Source organism: Cynara cardunculus (genome assembly GCF_001531365.2).
Source record: "Cynara cardunculus var. scolymus isolate 2C chromosome LG 2, CcrdV1, whole genome shotgun sequence".
Classification (NCBI taxonomy): Eukaryota; Viridiplantae; Streptophyta; class Magnoliopsida; order Asterales; family Asteraceae; genus Cynara; species Cynara cardunculus.
In genome coordinates this window covers 15,157,547-15,182,352 of record NC_037529.1, presented here as the reverse complement: position 1 = coordinate 15,182,352, position 24,806 = coordinate 15,157,547, and the positions used below count along the sequence as shown (strand labels likewise).

The following is a 24,806-nucleotide window of genomic DNA, read 5'->3' as shown; positions in this document are numbered from 1 at the left end:
TTAACATGGAGGAAGTTTATGTCAATCCAAAAAATCGAAGACACAAGACAAATATCACATATCGACATTATTACGAGTACGAATGTTTTAACACGGCTATGGATATGCAAATTCAAGAGTTTGGTGACAGATTTGATGAGGTAAGTTCCGAATTGCTCACTTGTATGGCCGCTTTGGATCCTCATTACTCATTTTGTGACTTTGACCCATCAAAATTACTAAGGTTGACAGAGTTTTATCCTGATGATTTTAGCAATGACGAAAGAACTATTCTTGAGCACCAACTTCAACTATACATTGACAATGTCCAACATGATGAATTATTTGCTAATTTGAAAGGTATATCCAAGCTCGGTAGAGTGATGATTGAAACAAGGAAACATCTTGTGTTTCCTTTGGTTTATCGATTATTGAAGCTTGCATTGGTTTTGCCTGTTGTAACCGCAACAGTTGAGAGATGCTTTTCTGTAATGAAGCTTGTGAAGCCAGCTTTGCGCAATCGAATTTGTGATGATTTTTTGAATGCGTGTGTCATTTGTGCCGTAGAAAAAGAAATACTTGCTAAGGTTACAAATCAAGATGTAATGACTCGTTTTCAAATGATGAAAACTCGTAGAAATCAACTTATGTAATCACGTATTATTAATTATAATGATTGATGTGTTGGTATATTGTTAGTTTAAGTGACCCCAGTGTATAAAATTCCTGGATCCGCCACTGGGTATTGGTTTGGGATATGGAATGTATCCATAATTTTTGAAATTGGTATCTTGGAACTTATCCATGTTTTAGTGTTCTGGATAATGGAGTTTCATCTGTATTTTCAGTATTTGGATATTAATCCTTATTCACCTTTTGTGTGAGTAATGGGTTTTGGTTTCATGTTAACTGGTGTTTCAACTAATGGGTTTTTATATGAAAATGGTGGGTTATGGAAAAGAGGTCGTTTTTATATTTAATACATTTCATTTTGGAAATTGTGATTTAAATAGCATCTTTTCAGTTTTATTATTTTATATTAAAAATGAAAATTATTTGAACTTACTAAACGTTAAGTCTAACCTTTTTTTATATGTCGGCATGTACATCAGGTCCTTGTTAGGAAATGGTATTAACGACACCATGAAGAGTTAAGTGCTAGTTAGATGCACGAGACAGATTTAGCTATTGGGGAACGTATTCCATATTATGGAGTAGCGACTGTATCTGGGTTTTAGTAACACCTAAACTTGGTCAAACTTTTTGTAAGGTTCGTTTTGCCATTTTTGTTGATGTTAAATCTAGAACTGTTATTTGATGTAATCAAGTATAGAAAATGATTTATCCTTTATTTTATGTATTATTGAAAAAATTTAATTAGTCGCTCTTTTATAGAATTTGGGGTGTAACATATCTGATGATGTTATTATCAGATAATATTGTTATAAGACAAATGATAAGAATTTTTTTCCAAGTGTGGAATCGAATGTTAGTTGTATTATCTGCAAATATGATGGTTGAGATCAACATCTTCCAACTTCAAAATACAATATAATTCAATGCAAATGGGTTCACATAGCCAACCAACTCCAGATGCATACTAAAAGGTTACACAAAATATGTTCAAAGTTCAAATTCGTTGACTAACGGGATACAAGAACCCAAGTACGTATGATCTTCTCATGTGACCTGGCAACGTAAACAAGACTTATAACTTTGGAGGTTTATCATAGAAAACTTCAAGAGCTTTACCAATATCACCGGTTTATATTCCAAAACTAAGAAGTTCATTCATGACTTATGGCATCTTCTCATCGCTCAAATAATCGAATTTGTTAGCATAGCTCAAAATATTGACAGTAGTAGGATCTTGTGATATCATTTGACCACAAATAGACTCAAACATGGAATTAGATTCATCTAATCTCGTGTCAAAGGTATGCTGAAGTGAAGGTGATCTCTTGTTCTTGTAAATTTTCCTTTTTGTTGGAAGTTCTTTTTTTCCGCTTCTTTGGTGTGTAAGTGGTTGATAAACTAGGAGATTCTTGTGCATTAACTTCTTGTTCACTATTGGAAGAACATGCAAACACATTCTTCTTGTTGCTAATATCCTCACATGCTTGTGATATATCATCGGCTTTTAGCCCCGTCGCTCTATCTCTACCCCATACCAAGTCTAATTTCCGCAAGATATGAAAATATCAAGTTCCATAAGCAGTTGCATTTTTACGAGTCTACAAAAATAAAAATTTACATTATGAGAACAGGAATAATATAACTAAAAAAATAATAGTAGTTTCATTCACTTACCTTGCACCAATCATCATACTATTACTTCTCATAAATAACTTTATGCTCAACATCATCCTATTGACACCCAATTTGCATCAACATTTCATAAAACGGATTATATTTGTTTTTAAGATATTTGATCTGGGAGCCAATGTGAGGGATAACTTCATTATCAAAATTTGGAAGTCTTTGGACCAACCTCTCATGCACTTCAATCATGTAGCCATTTCTAAGTCCACCATCTACCTTCCATAACGGATCACAAGCAAGTTCTTGTAAAATGTTGCCCAATGCTTCACCTTCCTTGCATTGAAAAGCAATTGAAAAATCAATATGATTATTTTAAGGGAAAGTATTTGGAATGGTTATACTTATGGAATAGAACATGGAATATTTATGACCCGAAAATGAATACGTTCACCTTATCTAATCAAGAATAGGAAGATTTTTTTAAAGGTTAGTTTCTGTTCTTTTTGCATTTTTAGATAGTAAAGACAATAGCACGATATTATATAAATAAATATCTTTAATTTGGATGCAGGGACATCCAAAAGCCAAAACATTAAAAACAGTACTGTTGGCATTTCCTGAATTATGTGTAGCTTTGTTCGAGGGAACTTCTGCTACCGGATCTCGTGCTTGTACCCCTAGTTCAACCCGTGAGAAGACTATGGTTTCATCATCATTTGCATCTCATATCCACACCACCCAAAATGAGGAGGATGGAGATAAGAAGGAAGGACCAATTGTTGATAAATCGAGTGCAACTCCGTCTAGACCAAATAAGAAGAGTAAAACCTAGGTCAACATGGATGAATTGGTTTTTGAAATGAGGGATGCACTTCAGACACTTGTTGCACAACAAATCACACTTGTTGCACAACAAATCACACTTGTTGCATAACAAACCTCAAACCTTAATGCTTGTATTGAACGGTTGACCACTCTTAGCCTTGATAAAAAGAGTCATCTTTATAGTGTAGCCATTGACATTTTTTACCAGTCAGTATTATTAAGAGAGACATGGTTGATGATCCCTTCAAAGGTTGATATATTAACATCATGGATTTCAACGACGGAATGAAGATTGGGACTCATGTAGTTTTTGGAATTTGAACAAGTTGCTTGGTTACGTGTTTTGTATTTAAACATGTTGCTTGTTTATGTGCTTGATATTTGACTATTTGATTACGTAGTTTTTGTATTTGAACAACTTTTTGGAAGTTGAACAAGTTTGATATTGAACAAGCTTCTATTTATAATTTTATTTATGTTTTTAACAGGTTTATCATAGATGAAAATCAAATCGTCGTGGATAATATAATAATAAAAACTATATTTCTCATTGTCATATTCTTGTATATATTCTACATGCGACAAAGGCGTTTGAAAAGGATAAGAGATGATAGGTCTGCAATGACTAAACGTCAATTTACAGATGCGCTGCTTAAAGGTAATGACCGACAATGTATTGAGTTGTTGCGAATGTCCAATGAAGCTTTCATTTGACTATGTGATCACTTTAAAGCAAAAGGTTGGTTAACGGATAGCAAACTAGATTAGTTGAAGAAAAGATAGCTATATTCCTAATGATTAGAGGTCACAATCAACTTTATAGAGTGTTGAAAAACATATACCAATACTCAACACAAACGATTCATAAAAAATTTCATGAAGTGTTTCGAGTTTGCTAAAGAGATCATAGTTCCTACATCATTCAATACTAATCCAAACATCACTGGGAATAATAGGAGGTTACAACGAATATTTAAGGTAAATAATAATTCGATAATAGTTGTATAATTTTTCTTACTAAATTTATTTTGACTACTAGCTTTAATGTAGGGAGTAATTGGCGCTCTTGATGGAACTTTAGTACATGTTATCGTCCCTATTCAAGAACAACATTTATATAGAGGACGAGGAAAGAGTGAATGTGATCAAAATGTTTTGGCAATCTGTGACTTTAACATGGTTTCTTGTTGTCGGATGGGAAGGAATTGCACAGGATTCTAGAGTTTTGTCTGAAGCTTTAATAGATGGTGCTATTAGATTTGCATTCCCTTTTTCAGGTATACTAGTGATTTTATGGGTAATATATTTACTATATTCATATTAATAGCTATTTTATTATTGTTTTTTTTTTTCAGATAAATATTATCTATGTTATGTTGCGTATACAAATAATCGAAGATTTATGGGGCCGTATCGTAATGTTATTGGCTCGGATATTTTCGTCGTGGACAAACAATGAACAAGTATGAAAAGTTTAATCATTCTCATGCAAAGCTTAGAAATGTTATTGAACGTTATTATGGTATCTTGAAAGCACTTTTCTGATATTGTAAAGAATGGCACCATTTATATCTAAGGTTCAAGAAACATTGTTATTGCATGTTTTACAATTCACAACTTCATACGAAAGAAAGTTTGATTAATGATTTATTTTCTGAGTATGATCAAGCCAATGAGTAAGGGGACGACGGCGAAGATGAGGCTGAAGAGATGTGTTGTTGACCAAACATATATGGCTAGTTTAAGAGAAAAAAATAGCAACACAATTAATGCAAAATGAATATTGATTCTACTTGTTATGAGACTATTTATGTTTTCTATTGTGTTTTGAAGCAATTGACGTATTTCAATTGGAGTTTTGAATGTGTTAAAAATAGATGGTAGTTTATAAATAATTTAAATGATTGGAAATTTTAGATGAATTTAGTTAAAATGAATTGATTCAGATTTCAGACTTTATACGTTAGTCAGTTTACAAAAACAAACAGTCTGACTGATTCAGATTTCAGACCTTAGACGTAAAAACAAACAGTCTGACTGATTCAGACTTTAGACTTCAACATCACCTCTTATAAATCAGAAATGAAATCAGATTTCAAACTTCAATACCTCTTAAAAAAAAAAAAAACAAACAAACAAACTCCACCTTATCCAGCAGAGTATATATACATATATATATATATATACATATATATATATATATATATATATATATATATAGCATATGATATTGAACAAAGAGAGCAGTCACAACTAACAATAGAAGTAGTGCATATATTAGGGGATTACACTTGCAGTATCAGCAACTAATACAACCAGGTTTAGAACTGAACATTTTTTTTCCATATTAATTAATACAGTAAGTAAAACATCTGATTGATTCAACAGGGTTAACTCCTAGAAGTTAAGATAGGTTTAGGTTTTCATCATCAAACTTTCTTACCATCAGCTTGCTTAGTGCAGATAAGGAGCCTGGTACTGATAACCGCTCCCAAAATAGTTCCCATGGTTAGGAGCCATGTTGTAACCCGTTGTGCCCATGTACACCGGAATGTGGTTATCGGCTGGACCTGGGTAGGCATAGGGTCTGTTGTCGTACACGTACGGGGTTGGCGGTGCGTACCTATCTGTCATCCTACCATAGAAGTTCTTGTCAACGGCAGCAATGTTAGTGTTTCGGGGTGCATATCCTGCTATGCCGTTGGCTCGGGGTCTTTTGGGTTGAGGTTTTGCAACTTCTGTGGCTCGTTTCTTGTCAGCCTTGGCCTTCTCCAGCTGAAGAATCCTTTTTTGAAGTGGGACCAACGGGTACTGATCTTCAAGCTTGTGGTCTTCGATACACTTGATGACCGCCTTTAGCGCAGATAGTTCTCTCTCGCTCACATCATTCTAGAATTCAAAATTTGGAGCATATTAGGCTTATGTTTGGCATATACTAGCTGTTAGCTAATAAGCTAGCAGATAAACTAGTCATATAAGCTAGACAACAATGTAAGATACTTAAAAGAAATAAAATTAAATGGAAAATGGAAAAAATAAAAACTCCTGGAGCTAGCTTATATGCTATTGTATCGCTAATCAAACGAGGTTTTTTTCAAATGAGTTCTAAAAATAAGCTAGCTTCTGGTTGCCAAACACGGCCTTAGTTAGTCCATCGTAGGTCAGCATGTATCAGATTTATCAAAAAGAGTACCAAAACAGAAAGTCCTATCAGTCACTTTATTCAACCAACCATATGGTTTACAAGGTCATGCCCTCATCTCGAGTGAGGAATAAAGCAAAAGCAGTTATGAAATCATCAAGCAAAGCTAGATGACTGACCTTCTAAAGCTTAATCAACTAAGCAGGGATTAAGCAATTCATTACCTGGTCCATTCTAAATATGCATAGTTGTTCTTAGGTTCTGTAAGACCCTTGAAAGTTAACTACTCAGATTACTTGATTATTTTTAACATAATTTGCATTATTTAACCACATTCAGAGATGCCCAGAAAGTTCGATTTCCGAAACACAACTGGTCCTAAGGCAACAGCCACAAAATCAGCCTATTTGGAACTAGGTGCATCAAGTAATCCGATTGTCTCTAGTTGAGCTCAACGAGTATTGGTTTACAGAAGATAGGATGCTAATTTCTAATTATGCCAAAATATTTTTCGGATTGGGCTCAATTAGGAGCAAGGCTAAAAATTACCAGGGCACTTAACTTTATTGATCCAGCCAATAGGGTAAACCTGATTAATTCCTCCTAATTAGAAGAGGGGATTGATATCTAGGCGGCCAATCGGCCCTAAGAAGGGATTTTTAGAATAATATTATGGTAGCACCAAGAAGACGAAATAACCTGTGCCGTAGGGGACATGTTTCCTGATTTGATGGCTGAAGGAACTCTTCTTGCCTCCGTCAAGTATGATTTCAATAATGAAACCGGAGAAAACTTGTGTGTAAGCTCAAAAGCAAATGCTAAGTTAACAGCATCGATATGCCTTCCACTATTGACCAGCACATCAATTACACCTGAAAACAAGAAAAAGGAAAGGAGTACAAAACATGAGACTACTAAACTCCATTTTTACACTGCATACTGAAGAATAACTCAAGCGTATAATGCTGTAATCCTCATGAAGGGAAGTAAATGCTGAAGATAAAGAATTATTAGCCCATTTGCCTCAAGGTCCCTAAAAGTATAGAAATGACAAGCTATTCTAATGGGACCAAAACCATCGGCATCACCAAGTTAAGTAATTCTAAATTTAAATTTGCTACAAAGGGAAATGTTAGCAATTTTAAATTGAAAGTGTTTTGAGTTATGGGTTGGAAAAAATTAACATCTATTGTCGGAAACCCAGAAACCTGAAAAGCAAAACCAACCTGGCATCTTCTCTGACAACCCAAGGAAGCGGCAAAGATCAGCTGTCTGGCGTCGACGGGATACCATTGGTATCAATTTGGATAAGTCTTCTTGAAGAAAGTCGGAATCAATAGCAAAAGTAGCAACAAGTTGCAAGAAAGCATGAGCCTCCAAGGAGTTCCCATTGCTAGCATCCACATCAAGATCATCTAATTTCGGTTTCCACTCCTCAGCAATAGCCTTTGCTCGTTCCTTCACATCTATGGAGATAACCTTGGAAACAAAGTTCTCATCCAGATTTGCTAACAAAATGCTAAGACACTCCATCAACATGATGCACGTTCGTCGTTGACCTAAAAGATTTGAATCTTTTTTCCCATCCATGTTTGAGTTCTCTGAAATGTAGAAACCGCTAAGTGAATCTAACACCAGGCCACCAGGGTCAGCTGCAGCCTTCAATGCAATTGGAATCTCCTCCTTTATGGAAGCAAGATTTTTACGGTTATCTGATATGAATTTGTGCAGTCCCTGTGCATCATTCTCCTCACATAATTTGGCAAGCTGGGGATTTGTTAGCGCCTTCACATCACTGCTATCAGATAACATTTTCAAATCATCCATCTTACATTCAGAAGCCATAGCATCAGGTGGTTTCTCTTCCACAATAGAAGCGCCACCTTGTTCCTCACTGTTAACAGTTGCAGGTTCCACATGTCCATTCCTGCGCTTCCCTAGAGCATTAGTGATAGCAGCAACAGCAGCGTCCCTCTTTTCTTGAAGTCTCTCCAATGAAGCTTCTTCCTTGCCCATAACAGCTGTTTGACGCTTCTCCAGCATTTGTCGGGATTGAGTTGTTTTAGTTTCAAACTCCCTTTCTTGGTCTTCCAGCTCAGTAAAACGCCTCTTCAACGACTTCTCGAGCCCATGAAAATGATCCTCAATTTGTTTCCATTTCAGGTTAAGGGTTACTGCTCGATGACTTTCTAGTTCAGCAAATGCTTTCTGAAGTTGTTGTATCTTAGAGGTTGTCGACTCTAAGAGTGTAGCAACAGATTGTGTATCTTCCATGACAGACTTAAGCAGTAGAAACCCTTCAAATAATCCAAAAACAACATTAATGCTATGACAAACGGGATTCAGAAGACATAACAATTGTTAAGTGAATGTCATAACCGGGCAACAGATGACACATAACATGAAATTTTGAAGATCTACTGGACATCAAGATCATATGATCATCTTATAAGCCTCATAGAACATTAAGCTTGCTTATCCGGCATCAGTGACTCTATGTATTTTACGATTGTCATAAACCATGATCCAGAAACGTGATCAATGGACCATGTATTTATCCACAATCGCGGGATGAAACAAACCGAATTGCCCATTTACTACATCCATTGTGCCATGCGCAGAAGAACAAAAAAGTGAATGCCAAGTACTTCTTGAACCCTTTAGAGTAAATTATTGCAAATCAACATTCTGCATAACATGAAAAGTGGACAAACACAAATACCCGCATCCACTCAAACCACCTGATGAACTTGAAATTGAAACAAAAGGCTCATACTACCACTGATCATACCACTTCTAAAATGACAGTTTATGGCACATTACTTTTCAATACACTAGTAACATGCTAAAGTCTACTGACATTTAAACACGACATCGAATATATGTTTTGAAGCAACAACCACCATGTTGACCTCAAAAATTGAGATCTCGATGCAAGAGTTCAAATGATAGAGAGCAGCTTCATGTGCAAAGTTATATATCTAAGAAGGGTCCAACGTATACAGCCACAACCTCCATAAAAACAGTGAGGCCACTGCCCCCGGCACAAGTATGAACTATCTATGAACTAAAATGTCAAAGTTTTCTGGTAAGAATATAACCTTGACGACAAAGCTTGGCAAATGCAACAATCAGCTCATATAGGTTGGTTTAATCATTTCTATTATCGCTCCCCTTGCCCTTCTTGCTTCAACCCCCCCCCCCTCCACCTCTTCTCTAGGTCTCAACCTACCTAGTTTAGAATACACACTAATGAGATGGCTTAATTATTTATGAAATTGATTTTGCTGTTCTATACTTATTTAAGAAGCATATAAGTCAGTATATACAGATTTAAGAATTGTAAGCACAAGAGCTTGAGTTAATCCATGAACAAAGATCACTTGTAGAATAAATATGGAAGACAATTTATTGCTAACTTAAGAATTCTAGTTCGTTGAGAATTTTCTTCAAGTTAATAAAAAAATGGTAAATAACAAGAAAACAAAATAAAGAGAAGGAACTATTAATCGAATTCCCTCTCCTTCCTCACATGCTTCCCACCCATCTTAATTCTTCTCAAACACATGCAATCTCTATCTTCCATCAAACAATTTCCCATCTTTATCTCGTTTATGAACACTTAAGTTCTTGTGATGGAAACTACAGATAAGAGAACGTGGTTGTGACAATCAAAAGCTAACTCTTTCAAATTAGCCCATCTATGTGCGTGATGTATAAATATACTACTAACATTTGGACCTACCAACTGGTTAGGAGGTTACACCCAGGTACAATGGGTATAATACAGAAGGGCCTATGATTTTTAGGTACTCAATATGATAACCTGTTGCGTTCACTCGTGTGTCCATGAGACTCAAGTATACCCTCAAAAAAGTATTTATTATGTATTTAGATAAGAGTAAAATATTTCACAAATACCAAAAAGTTAAAAAAACAATAAACAAACCATAATCCAACGCAAACATTACAAATTGAAATAAAACACTTCAAATGATCAAAATAAAGTTTGGAATTCAAAGTCATTTTATATTTGTAAGGATGTAAAACTAGTTATGTAGTAATATTTAGTCAAAAGCCAAGATAATTAAATGATAAATTAAGAACACCCAAAATTTAATTTAAATTCGCAAGTATACCTACTCGACGAGCAGGTAGTCGAGTAGGTACACAGGGTCTGATACAAAAACACTCATGATTCTTTTCGGTACTTAAAATTTACACCCACTACCTTGATTTTTGCGTATACCTGCAGGTAACTGGGGTTACCAGATATATTTTACCAGCTTTCATACATTGAATTTGCTCTTGGAGACAAAATGGTCTGTTAACACAGCTGAAGAAGGTACACCATGAGTCACTGGTTTTAAGCATTCACATCTCGAGGATAATAAATCAAGCATAATAAAACAAACCCAAGTTGGACACAACCAAGAAAGAGTTGAAAAATGATCCATGTCCATACAACACAGGTCGGCCAGACCCCAAACCAAGTTGGGTATAGTCAATAAGCAAAAAATATGAGACAAAATGTTTTAGTTCTAGTCAGTTGACACCACACCCATCACCCATGTTAGGAGCAACCATTAAAACTGAGAGTGGAAATATAAGAAACCCTAGTGTTGGTCAACCACAAAAGAAGAAGATTAAGGAAATCCAGAGCAAAGGGGAAAGTCATCCAAAAGAGAGCCTAAAATTTCCTCAGCCACTCCTTTAACCGGATGAGCATGAAAGCTGGAAACATATTCTGGCAAGAAGTTGAACACCCGAGTAAGTTATTTTCTAACCTGAGAATTCTGAAAAAGATCAAAATTTCTTCCACATCAATAGATTTCTAAAATGTATCATAAATGGGGAGAAAATCTTTCGTTCATATGTCCATAAAACGCATTCTTGAGCCCCTCTACCCTCAAAAGAGTTCCCTCTAAAACAAACCCTAACTTAGGCATCAGACCCCGTCGCCAGAGAACCAGCTGGGTCTATTTCTCCTGTATGTTCTATTCTATAGTGTTGCTACAAAAACAACGGATCTTCTGGCAGTTAATTTACAAGACATCACTTAGAATCAGAAGCACTTCTACTAAACCCTAACACCTCGGAACGCTAACATAAACAAATTAGATGCTAATCATGCAACTCAACCACTTAATTAACCAACCATATAATCTTTTAACCGTCATCAACAACCCAATTAAAATGTTACAAAACATCATGAAACCAACAAACGAGTCATTAACTTGATGAGGTATGCAACAGCTAGATCAGCAAACACACCACGATTACAACTACAAACATATCAAGAAATTAGAATCACCGTGGACATAAACAACCTAAATTGAACCAAAATTTTACAAACTAAAAACCATAGTAATAGTAGCTAGTACCAAGAGAGTTGGTAAAAAGAAAAAGTAGTTGGATCTGAGGGTTAAAGTAAGACAGTGATAACAAAGAAAGCAATGAGTAAACTCACAGACGACAGATGGTAAGGGCGATCGAGGGCGGCGAATCGTAACGTTGAATCAAGCCATTTTGGGTGTTGGAGATGGAGGGTTTCGCGGGTACACAACACAGCCAATCGTTTAGCGAAAGAGGAAAGTGAGGGTTGAAATAAGGAAGACTGCCCAACAAGACGGCTTTTCTTGCTCTTTTCGCTTCTGCCACACTCATTTTCTGCTTTTGCCAGTCCATTATTAAGAAAATAAATAAACAAATGAAAAACTTGACCATTAAATGCATACAATAATTCCTAAAAAAAACTCCTAATAATATATTTTGTGTAAGAAAGAAGTCTAAAGTATCTAATGGATTTTAGTGTTTGAAACGATTAAGTTCTTACAATTTTTTAAAATAAACAAATCCTTGGACATTTAAAAATCTGTTAAATAACTTCTTGAACTTTTTAATACATGCTAAATACATCCTTATAACTTATATAAAAGTGGTTAATATGGTAAAATAATGGAAAAAAACCAATGGACTTTCATATTTTGAATGATTAAGTCCTTAAACATTTTTTGAACGAAAAAAGTACTTAAATCTATAAAATTAAACAAATATATCATTTTCATTACTCTTCCCAAAACATATAAAAGTTGTATATAAAGCATAATAATTTGAATACAAAGTTTGGGTATAATTTTACCAAAAATTGAACCAAATACATACCAAAAGTTGAACCAAAACATATAACAAAAGTTGCGCCAAAAAATACCAACAATTACGCCAAATATATCAAAAAATTGCGCCAAAATATATCAAAAATTGCGCTAAAATATACTAATGTAACTGTATTTCATTCTTGCAAAATTATAACTTACGTCTGTCTCTAGTTCATATGCTAGAGGGATAATTATTGAGCTTTTCATCATTGCGTTCCGGTTAGTTCAGGCCGGTCGATAAAATCCTCCGAGTGACTGACCATCACTGACGACTCGTGAGCTCGTACCATACTATGTTATGATAAGAAGAAGGATGCAATCGCTTTTTTCTTTATATTGATTTATGTTAAGGTCATGGTAAGAACTATTCTTTATTTGCATCATTAATTTCTGGTGAAGCTATAACCATTTAACTTTCTTGTAACCCTTCTTGATGTCCAACAATATCATCACTTTCATGATGTTCTTTATCACCAACAGTAGTATCACCTTCATCCAAAGTCTTCATCATTAACAACAGCCTCTCTTAAAATTGAACACGGTAGGATGCCTTCAAGCCATGCTGGTTATGACACCCTTGAAGATATCTTTTAATGATGAAGATAAAGTATAAGCAATAGTCATTAAAAATGTTATTTGAATCTGAAAAATAAATAATTACTTACCCCAATCATTGCTTCTCCCGTCATTGGATTATAAGAGACCCCTACATATGATGGTATCCTCCCACCTCTATTGCCTCTTCCACCTCTATTGGCTCTTTTTGTTGTAGTCGGTTTTGGAATGTTGAGTCTGGGTCTACCTTTTGGTGTAGGGAAGCAGCGACCGGTGATGGGACGGAGACTAGTGTAGGACGACGTTAAGTGAGGGAGACGAGATAGAGGAGACGATGTGTTTTGGATAGTGTTAGGGTTTTTTTATTTGTAGGTTTACCTCATATTCAAGTTACAATTTACATTTTAAACAATGAGTATTTATTTAACAAGTTTTAGAAAGTCCAAATAATTATAACAGGTTTTGGATCAATAAGAATCTATTTAACAGGTTTTCAAGTGTCATGTCAGCTTTAAAAATTATCTTTCATTGTAAAGATTTTTAATAATTTTGTACAAGGACACCTCATCATAAAACACTATATTTTAATCAAATTACAACAAAACTATAAATAATAATTAATTAAATAATTATAATAAAGTAAAATAAATTATAAATTAATAAAATGTTTTTGATTCAATAAATAAAAAACTAAAAATTATCATAAACATAAAACATTTAATAAATATTAAAACCTTAATTTAAACACATAATATTTATTAAACGTAAAGATACAAAGTAAAAACAATACAGTAATCGTCATTTTCTTCTTTTCTAAATTTTGGTCAAATCTCGTCAACCAAATCTGATTGTAAATAATGATTCGTTGACATGTTATGTACTTATATGTGACTTATTACGTTAAAACATTAATTTAAAAACATAACATCTATTTCTATGTTTTATAACCAAAATCTTATTCATATATTTTTTATAAACATATTTCACAAAATATTAAGAAACTGACAGTAATGAAAATAAGAATGATTTCTTATTCCCTCGTTCCTCCTGGTATAACCTGAAATGAAAATTTGGATTTTTAGAGGAACGAACTCATTATATTATTACATAAAACCCAACAGTTTATTTTTTTTATCATATCCATTGATTACTACTTAGAGGCCGTTTTACCTAAATGCTTACCCGGTAAGCGTTTACCATTAGGAGTCAACAACGTAATTTATTTTACCGGATAAAATTGTAGTACATCAAAATGGTATTGTATGCAACAATTTACTCAGTAAGCGCTTACCCGGGTAAGAGCCTTACCCGGGTAAGAGCCATTACCATCACTTACCGAGTCTTACTCTTCATCTTTATCATTGCTCTTATTAGATAAGATTTTTGACAATTGTCATGTTCATCCGGTAAAAAAAATTACCCAACAAACACTTAACGGATAAATATTAAGTTTCAAACACCAATTGATTTATTAACAAAGTAGAATGCTCCACAAATTAAAAAAAATGATAAATAAATAAAAAAGTAAATGTGAAATAACTTATTTTCCCAAAAAAGAAGTGTTATAATTTTTGGAAGATAAGCCTGACAAGGAAAAGTTGCATCTTTTCAAGATGGTGTGCATTTCATAATTTTTGGGACACACTACCAAATTCACACATATCATTTTTATTCCATCAATCAAATTAATACATATCATATTTTTATTTATTTTAAATTTATTTAATTCATGTTTATTTTTTCTCTCTACTTACATGTATTTATATGATTAGTGGACATGAATACAATATTAAAATTTTGAATAGATGATTTTTATCTGTATATTTTTAATTTGGGTTATAAAATAATTATTTCAAAATTAATGTTGTGATGTTTTTGACAACTTAATTTGAGAACGTTCAGTTACGACGAAAATTCCTGATGAGGTTGTTAAAGAATAATTAAATATTTTTAGAATTTTGAGATGTTTTCTCAATTTTTTTAGGTGAAACAGTTTTTTTTTTTTTTTCATTTATTTTTGTAAATAAAAAACGATTTTGATAATGTTAAAATCAATATCATATTTTATTTGTATTTTTGGATGATGAAAATCAATTAGCTTCATTTTTTGAATAAATGGGCTATTTGTTTACCTCTTAATAGTTATATTAAGATGTAACATTTGAATCGCTAAGAGGTGAATGTTATTTGGAAAAAAAATATCTGTTTTTTAATGGTTGTAAGATCCTCTAAATGATAATGTTAAAATCAATATCATATTTTGAATCGCTAAGAGGTGAATGTTTTTTTAATTATTAAATATATAAATATGGTAAATTAAACTCACCCAAACTTCTTTATCTTTGATGATAGTTAAATTATTGACATCTAGAAAAGTGAAAACATCTCCAACAACTACGTTATTTTATAAATTTTGAAGATGAAGAAAAAGTTTGCTCCAACAGTTATACTAAACTCTCCTTTAAAATAGAGAAAAATAAGAGAGAAAAAAATATAACATACTTGTTAAAGATGCTATCAGATGTCAACCTCATTCAAGCAGAAAAAGTTCATTTGCATTTGTTTTTTTAATTTTATAAACAATAAAAATCAAGTACCTGATTGGTCTAAGCTTGACTCCAAAGGTTAAAAGTACCTCGAGGTCCCAGGTTCAAATCCAAGAAGGAATAAAAATCCCCTTTATGGCCACGGAGGTTCAAATGCGGTGACTCCGGGCTATCTGCAAAGCAGGTGGTTGTCCTGGGATTAGTCGGCTCGCATAGCGAGTTGGATATCCAGATTAATAATAAAAAAAGTTTATAATTTACAATTAATAAAAAGTAACTGGTTAGATATATAAGATGAATTGTGATTAAAGAAAAGCAAAGCATTATTTCTATATTTAGATATCAAGGTTTATTACATCCAACTATCCAAGTAATCAATTATTTCAAAAATACTTGATGACTTCAAGTTTTAGACATCAACATTTTTATCCAAATTGGGTGAATGTGGTTGCATCTTTGGTCAATCTCACTTTGAATGGTTGATGGTGAGGTCTCACACACAAATTCAATCCAACCAAACCCTCAATTGCTAAAATATTGGATTTGTTTAATCGTTATGATTTCAGGGGTGTCGGAGATCTGTCTGACTTTTAACTTCAGGATCTATAAGATTAACCCAAGTGCACAGAAGATAGCTCGGACAGTCAGTCTTCTTATTTTACGCCCATTTAATTTAAGTGTTTTCATGGGAGATTACAAAATTAGAATCCTGATTGAAAACCAAATCACTGAATCATGTCCTCCAAACCAGGGTTTAGGGTTCTTTCCCAAACAGAGAATGAAAACCCTAGATGAATATGAAATCATGTGTAAAGATGACAAACTTGATTTCAAAACTAAACAATATCCTTCCATTCCATTGATTGACTGAGTGACTGCTATATTGTCATTTGACTAGTATTTACAAAATTTAAACCATAAAAAAAAAAGAATAATAATACATAAAAAGTGACAAAATTGATATTGATACATTCCAACCATTTGGTTTATGTTGTTTTAACTTTTAACCAGAACCAGAACCAGAAAAGGATTAGGATAACTAATTGCTGATATATCCAATAATGCCGAAACAAAGTTTTGAATCACTCAAACCCCCCCATCCATCATACAAACAACTAGTAGCGGTAGCAGTTCGCTTTCCATCAATTAAATCTAGGTGAATTCACCTTTCTGCATAAATCTTTAGTTAGTCCCGGGAAACTTCTGCACGAAACACAAAATTAAATGTCATCGTATGATTGATAATATTATGTGTCATAAGAGATGCAAGACAGGCGACATTATTTCTATTTTTGTGCATCTTATACAAAAAATTGTATTCAAAAACCTAGTCCCACACAGGTGATCAAACCAACTGTCAATGTCCAGGCCTGATAGACAAGATACAGCTGGTCAATTGACTTCCCCGAAAAAGGCATATGCTACGTTAACTAACTGATGTAAATACAAGCCTATTTTAGTAGCTGGATAGTTTGATCACTTCAAAGTTCAGATTGCACCAAACATCCTACAGGCCAAGAGGGAAGCTATTCACAAGAATCTAAATTATTGTACATATTCTGCAAAAGATATCCAACATCTACATGCAACCATACCAACGGCAGACTTTAGAAAGATTAATACTAGCTTTATGCATGGTCTTAGAACAGACTCACCCATGGAGGTTTGAACGCATGGGAAGATTTTTATAAAACCCACTATATATATTGGCCTAAGCCTGTTAACAAACAGACCCATTTAATGGACCTTGTCGATCTAACATTAGAACCTTTGAATATTCAATAATAAGCAAATCGATCATTTGTACAGTACAAGTGCACAAACTACAAATGCATTTATTATACATGTATTGTACCAGTTTCTAAAACACAACGCCTCAACTTTTTAATAAAAATGTATACTTCACTGACAAAATCAGTGCCACACAGTCGTTAATACAAGTCTCTAAAGCAAGTGCCTGAACTTTTGTGATGGAACATATAATTTATAATACAGCACCCAACGCAATAGAGGGTTTTAATTTCCAAAGCAGATATGAATTTATAAAAAATACTACCTTTAGAATTGGTTGATACGATATATCATGTACTGAAATTAATCAACTAATTAGTACCAACTAATCCAAAAGGTGTTGTTCAGTTTTACTTTTAGCAAAATACATTTACATAAAAGAATAAAAAGCCAAGAAAAATAAAAGCAAATGAGCATGCAGATCAAGATAAAAGATCTGGGCGAAAGAACAATTACAATGTTCAATTTTTGTATATTTTAAAAGATGTGCTTCATCTTACAGGAAATTCAGGAACCCAACCACAGAATCACTTACAACATGCAGATCCATTTTTGTTTAGTGAAAAGATTAATAAACCCCACGAACAAGTAGAGTTCCACATAATAGTACTTGTTACAATTTTATACATTTCTGTAATAAAAAAAAGAAGGATTTTAGGCACAATCATATAATACATGAAATAATTACAGTCCCCATGTTAGTGAAGGAATTTTCTAGAATTTTCTAGCCCTTCCAAACTAAGTTGCCCCTTTTAGTGTTTCTGAAAGAAGTGTTACCGTCTCCTTGTTTCTAACGCAAAACTTGACATCCTATTAAAAAACAGGTAATATTCCAATAGCACCTAGGAAAATAACAGACACCTTGAAGACACTTCTGATCTGATCAGATCATATGTTATCCTTAGTCAGATGTTTAGCATTAGCCTGTCGATATAGTGATACGATGAAGCCTGCTGAATGAGGGTGGAATACTACTCTATAAAACATGCATGTAGAAAGCATATTAAAGAGGAATGAGATGAAAGGACAAAATTTTGGGTACCTCAATTAATTTGACTACACTAAGTAAGGACCTCTCGAATTTTCATTTGCAACATCGAGGACAAACAATAATATAGATCACATGCCACTTTCAAGCTGCTACCTTTATTGCACCCATTTCATCGATCTTTGAGCTTTTATGCTGCAAAATTAACAAGATCACTCCAGGGAAATACGGGGAGCTAAGAGAATCACTAAAACATAAATACATAACCACACAACTGTGATTTACTCAAAGCATTTGATGCATCCGAGTTACCTTACTTTTCTTGTGCCTGTGAATATCATTGAGATCTTCATCTCCATCATGCTTCCGCTTCTGAAACCAATAACACCATTAATTATGTTAGTCATCCTTTTCAAATGGGCGTGTGAAAATACTACAGACAGGCACTAAATGATGTATTAACCCCTTTAACATCAGCATCTCCATCAATTAGCTCAACAAGATACTTCACAGAAACTAAATAATCAAGATGCAACCTACATGCATACTTTTAAACATTTCAAATTACAAGTATAACCCAGACTAACAAATTATTAGGAACATCTTATTCTCCAGACTATGGTTCTGAAACATCTAAAAGCGAAGCATTACAAGATTGGTAGCTAACCTTCTCATGGTGTTTCTTTGAGGGTTCAGCACCAGAATCATGATGACTGCTTTTATCCTTCTTTTTCTCCTTATCCTTTTCTTTACTTCGATCTTTATGACGATGTTTGTGTTTCTTATGCTCTTTATCTTTATCCCTGTCTTTGTCCTTGTGCTTTTTGTGCTTCCTTTCCTTGTCTTTCGCTTCGCTTTTAGATTTTCCGGCTATGGTGGGAATTCCCTTCTCTGACTATAAAAGATTACAACACATATAAGTCAGGATATTACAACAGTAGAAAGCACTAGAAAAAAGAACAGTACAAGGGAGCATAGACAATTAAGTTATTGCAGATACAACATCGAACACTCGGGTATGTTCTGTACGCATGTCCACCGTATATTACTAATTATAACAAAAACTATAAGTTAATATAAATATATATGTGTGAGTACATGTACATGTGTGAAATAAGTAGGATAAGAAAGTATTTTGTGATGTATCTTATCCATAGCTGTTTCGGAATACTGTTTCAGGTATCAATATTGCATTGTTTCTCATACGCCCCCCAATCACTATCCAATCTTTTTAGAAACGAAAATCATTGTGCTTAAGCAGCTGCATTAATCTGATAAAAAAGAAACTGACACAACAACACAATCAACTTACAGATGGAAGGTCAACAGGAGCAGTCTCCCTCAACTGAAATGCTTCCCTCAGGATGTCCAGGTCAAATGGTTGTATGCGTGAATTTGTCTCTCTTGGGAAGGATGTATTCTGAATGAGCTGATCCAACTGCATCCCTTCGCCTTTCCTAATTTCTGAGTCTCCAGGAACATTATGCAGGTAATGTGTATCCGAAATCGACAAAGGAAGTGATTTCTTGCAGAAGAACTCATGGTGAGGCAACAACTTATAGTAACTTATAAGATCCACAGCACCCGTAAGTTCCCTTGGCCCTATATTAGAAAAGGAAAAAAGAAGATAGTTACTTTGCTTAAGACAGAATGAGAGAAGGGATAATCCAAGAAACATGGCAACTAATGAAAGAGAAACGCTTCAAATATTTAGGATGCATAAAAGGGACTTGATGTGGCTAGTGATTTGTATCTTTTTTTGGAAGGTATCCTAGGCTATGCCCAGACTAATCCCGATAAATTGCGACTGTAAGACATCAACCCTTACTAACTCAGTGGCCACAATTGTTGTGGACGCCTAGAATCGAACCTGGGGTAAATGGGATTTTCCACCACATCCCCTGGGTCTCAACCACTACGCCACAATCCTTGTGGTTTAGTCATTTGTATCTTGACGGCAACATCAGTGACAAAGAACTAAATACCAAAAAAAAATTGAATAGCATTTTTGATGTTCAAGCTGTGTAAGAGATAATAGATTCTAATGCAAACATCTTTTTCCACAAAGTAGAACTGTTTCTCTACATCAAAATCAACTTTGTAACTTCAGCATTTTTTCTCAATGCAGGATAATTTGAATATTTGTGATTTTTTCCATGGAATCAGACTGAACTTTCGGCTTAAGAATGCCTGAAGTTCAACAGTGAATATGAGACATAAGATGTTCTCCTGTTAAGCTGCATATTATGAGATTCACACAATGGTGTTGCAGATGAAAGCTGGGCAGTCAATTGCGGTGCTATACCGGTGGTTTAGCGGTGGTCTAGGAAATAGAGGTCCAGCGATTAGCGATGTTGTTTACCGCTACTTACTGCTATTTACCACTAGTGCAATTAGCTCAATCATAACCTTTACAAACTTCATTACTATGTTTCTTGTGTGGGACTTGATTTGTTTTACTTCACTTTGTATGTATTAGACATATTTACATACAAATACAATATATTAACTCTCTATATCTTTATATACATAAATATTTGTATTCATTATATGAGCTTAATTTTATTTACTGCTATACCACCGATTTAACAACACGTTAACCGCTATATTAAATCACGGTCCGGACTGCAATTTCATAAAATGACCGCATTAACTGCTTAGGATGAAAGTGCTATGGTCGAACTTACAATAAAAGGCTGCAATAATCACTGAAGACGACATCAAATGATAACATCATAAAAACATAGGTCAGAAATAAGCAAATGGTGCCAGATGAGAAGATATGCCCTCAGATATCAATATGCAAGGACAAGCATAAACCATAAAGACACTAAGCCATAAGGAAAAAAGGAACACTTGAGCTTCCAAACTCACCTTTTCCAAACTTCTTGCTTTCAGGATCCATCAATCAATATCTTGTATGAGGATATACCATCATCACCTATAAAGGATAATTAATTTTCTTCAATCAAAGACTCTGAAATAATATTCTACATCTTCACTTAAACATAATGAAGAAACAGACAATCATTATTTTGACCATCACAGCAAAATAAGGAATAACGTTTTGACCTACAACTAAAATAACTGAAAATAATAGGATTGATAACTAATTAAATTGCAGTACAAAGGCATGGTGCAGGCCACAACAAACTGATGCTGCTGTAAAAAATATATTATGCAATTCCCTTAGCATAACTTGCCGAAACCTTATACAATTTTGTCATGCTCAGAGTGTGAAGCGTGAGAGACAGGACCCACCACTTTGAATGCATTGGCTTATATATGTGTGGCCCGAATGCTAAGGACTTAAACATAAAACCTACAAATTTTTTGGTATATGATTTGCATTCCTCTAGCAAAAACATACCAAGTAACTAATACTTTAGTACCAACAAGCATGCGAGAGATTGTTGAAGCAATGAAAGTTTTAGCAATAGACAATGAAGGACAGGTCAGTCTCGGAGGCCATTCTGCCTATCTAAAGCTTGTACAAACCAAAATTTAAAACCACCACCCACAAACAAGAATAAATCACAGAAGAAAAAATTCAAACTGGTTATTATGAAGAAATCCTCTTTCATGAATAACTATTATCAGCAAAATATTCCACATAATTGGCTTAGACCTGTAACTATTAGTTGCAAATATCACAATGTCACTGGTTGGTTATTTGGATGGACAAAGACCAAGTAACAATAGAGCACCCACCTCTAAAATTTTAAGCTGAGAGAGATACATACTCATAAGTTGGCCCTTGAAGCTGAAACATTATGGTCACAATATATATCGAAGAAAATTTTGAACATATTATCGGCGTATACAATTCCTTACACAAGGACATTTGAAAACTTCGTCTGTCCATCCAATAATAGATTAAGCAAGCATATTTACAATAAACTAAATAATCGAAATGGATCAACTTTATGCTTTTAGATCCACTTGTCTAAGAGAGAACTAACACATCATTGATCAACTATTCAATCAAATGATATTGAGCATGTTCTCCACCTCTTCGCAAGAGACAGGTGGGTTATTTATTAGCAAAAATGTGAATAATTTCAAGTGCCAGTTCCACCAAGGTCGTGTAAAGATAAACGCTGTTCTGAAAAGCATCACCAAAGAAACTCTGTGGGCATGCGAATAAGTTCCAAGAAACAATCAAAAGTCTCCTACATATTGAGGCCATACACCAGAAGACAAGATGCTAAGAATTGCTAGGAGTGATGGACCAAATAGACACACAAAGAAAAGATCAACAATCTTGAAATCAGAAAAACAAAGGCAGTCAACTCATGTAGGTGGGATCATAGAGGATGAAGACTGTAACCTAGACCTCACTGTAAGTGATGGAGAGTGTCCAAAATTGCCAGAACAATACTTGATATGGTGAAACCCTAAGTCGCCTTTGGTTTGTAGAAATAGAATATATACACGTTAAAAGCGTTGAATAAACATGCCAAGGTTTTGATCTTCAAGAAGAAGATAACGTCCCAGAAAAAGAGAATCCCAAGATTACCAATATTATAATCTTACTCTCAATATAGGCCATATAACGAACACTATAAATCAAACCTTTATTCTTGAATGCATTCAACCCACAAAAGAAGCAGTTTCTTAAAAACCTATATAATACTCCAATCAATAACCCTAATTACACCCTAAAAATTATCCAATTTCCTAATGACATCCAGCGCCGATACTCAATTTTAAAAAATATCTCACAGCACTTCACCGAATTCAACCCTAAATTTCCCACTTAGCTGCACTAAATTACTAATCATCCAACTTCCTTTTCTTAGTTAGCACAAGACTGAACTTGATCTTTTCTACAACCAATTTAACATTTAATAAATCAAATTAATCGGTTACATAGCAACTGTTTTTCTTCAATTTATTGTAGAATCTTGTAATGTGAAGAACTTACCTTGCTTGATACAGAAGAGATCCGTAGAGCTCAAATTGGACCAATTCGCATCAAATTCCTCCCACAATTAGGCAAAATCGAGTGAGTAACTACCGAAATAGCAAAAGATTTAGGTTCTTTTACGTCTTTATCTTCGTCGTCGTTTTCCCCTTTAACTGAAATAAACCCTAATACCTGTAAGGGAGACTCGAGTGTTGAAAATATTGCCTTCGCGCATCTACTAACGAATATGGACCCTGTGTGTTATTACAGCAACTTATATTATTTCACTGGACATTATTGCCCTTCATCCTTTCCATTTTCTCCTCTCTTTTTCGAATCAATATAATCGATTCCACAAGATTTGGCCAAGGGCTTTTAGGTAACTTCGTATGTGTAGAACATAAAATACAGAATGGGTTCAATTAATGTAATAATTGAAAATGGGTTCACAATAAAATACAATATTTTTTAGTACATTTTAATGTACGACAATAAATCATGATTTAAGATTCAATTTACGTACAGTTTAGTCAAAAAAGATGACGTAACCATCGTAAATTATGTCCATGCAACGTAAAACGATATTCTATTGAATGTTTCGTGGTGATTGGGTTATTTTAGTTCTGGAATTCTTTTGTTAAAACTACTGTTAATTGTTTTTCCGTCACATAAATGATGATATTTATTTGGATTATGTTTGGCAAATTAACCGACAACTTAGCTAACGGAATTTATCATCATTTTTCTACAACGAGTTACAGTTTAGGTCCATGCGGATGACATTTTCCTTGCTTTTTGTCCGTATTTTGCATTAATTTATGTTTGTGGTGATTGTGATATGCATTTTTCATACGGGTTTGGTCATTCTGTTAAATGCTTGCTAAAAAAGGTTTGTTAAATGAGTAACATTTTATGCTTTTACATTTTTAACATTTTTCATAAAAGATAAATTACATATAACCCCTCCTTCCCTCTTGACCAACCTTCGACTTTGATCTCGTAGGCCACTGTTGGCTCCCTGTATCCACCCCAATCTCTACCCGTAAACATTAAACAAGATCGTTGTTGTTACAAAAGATGGTCGTGAAAATCATACCATAGGTTAGTTATTAAATGATTATATGAAGCAACGATCTGTTTCTAGAATAAATAATCAAGAAGCCTAAAAGGCATATTTTCCCATGATGACGTGTTGAAGCTTCCTCTAATGATGTTGGATTATGCATTAAAGTCGTTGTAGAACCTGATAGCTTTCAAGAGATCCCATATGAAGTTCGGAACAAGGTGATGTCTAAAATGTGTTGATTGGGATGGAAGAAGCATCACTAAGGACGAGGATTGTTAGATATTCGAACTAGGGTTTCGGTTGTTTGATTTAGATTTAGGGTTTTGATATTTTTGTATTACAGATGTTCTGAAATAATTGGCACAAAGTTGTCGTTTGTGTATTACTGTATTTGACGTTCATGAATGATCTGGGTTGTTTGTGTCATGAATGTTCTCTTTTTCTTTTCCAGTTCTGATTGATTAATCTTCTCGACATTGTGTTTGTCGTTGCTGGTTTTTGTGTGAGTTACATAAATGATTTATTTATTAACTCTTGAATAAAAACAAAATAAGTGCGTTGAAAAAGATTAAATAAAAAGGATAA

At 34.0% G+C, this 24,806-nt stretch overlaps 2 protein-coding genes across 8 annotated transcripts; both read right to left on the bottom strand.

Moving 5' to 3' along the window:
- Positions 1-5,296: 5,296 nt before the first annotated feature.
- Positions 5,297-11,798, bottom strand: LOC112506787 (FRIGIDA-like protein 3). The gene is made up of 4 exons (XM_025111060.1): positions 11,679-11,798; positions 7,435-8,505; positions 6,908-7,080; positions 5,297-5,955 (listed from the first exon to the last, which is right to left on the bottom strand). The coding sequence occupies exons 2-4, from the start codon at positions 8,480-8,482 to the stop codon at positions 5,521-5,523; spliced, it is 1,656 nt and encodes a 551-aa protein (XP_024966828.1). The 5' UTR covers positions 8,483-8,505; positions 11,679-11,798; the 3' UTR covers positions 5,297-5,520.
- A 4,497-nt stretch (positions 11,799-16,295) lies between these two features.
- On the bottom strand, positions 16,296-23,402 carry LOC112507567 (mediator of RNA polymerase II transcription subunit 19a-like). 7 transcript variants are annotated; one of them, XR_003068540.1, is made up of 7 exons: positions 23,174-23,402; positions 21,121-21,187; positions 19,559-19,848; positions 18,914-19,141; positions 18,559-18,618; positions 18,120-18,441; positions 16,296-16,670 (listed from the first exon to the last, which is right to left on the bottom strand). XR_003068540.1 is itself a non-coding variant. In XM_025112207.1 (7 exons), exons 2-7 carry the CDS (start codon positions 21,149-21,151, stop codon positions 16,650-16,652), a joined length of 669 nt encoding a protein of 222 aa, XP_024967975.1. In that variant the 5' UTR covers positions 21,152-21,187; positions 23,174-23,402; the 3' UTR covers positions 16,296-16,649. The 7 variants fall into 7 exon arrangements, 2 of the variants coding, with proteins under 2 accessions (XP_024967975.1, XP_024967978.1); XR_003068539.1 differs by having other exon boundaries at positions 18,301-18,441; XR_003068541.1 differs by having other exon boundaries at positions 16,296-16,667; positions 18,301-18,441.
- Between the last annotated feature and the right edge of the window lie 1,404 nt (positions 23,403-24,806).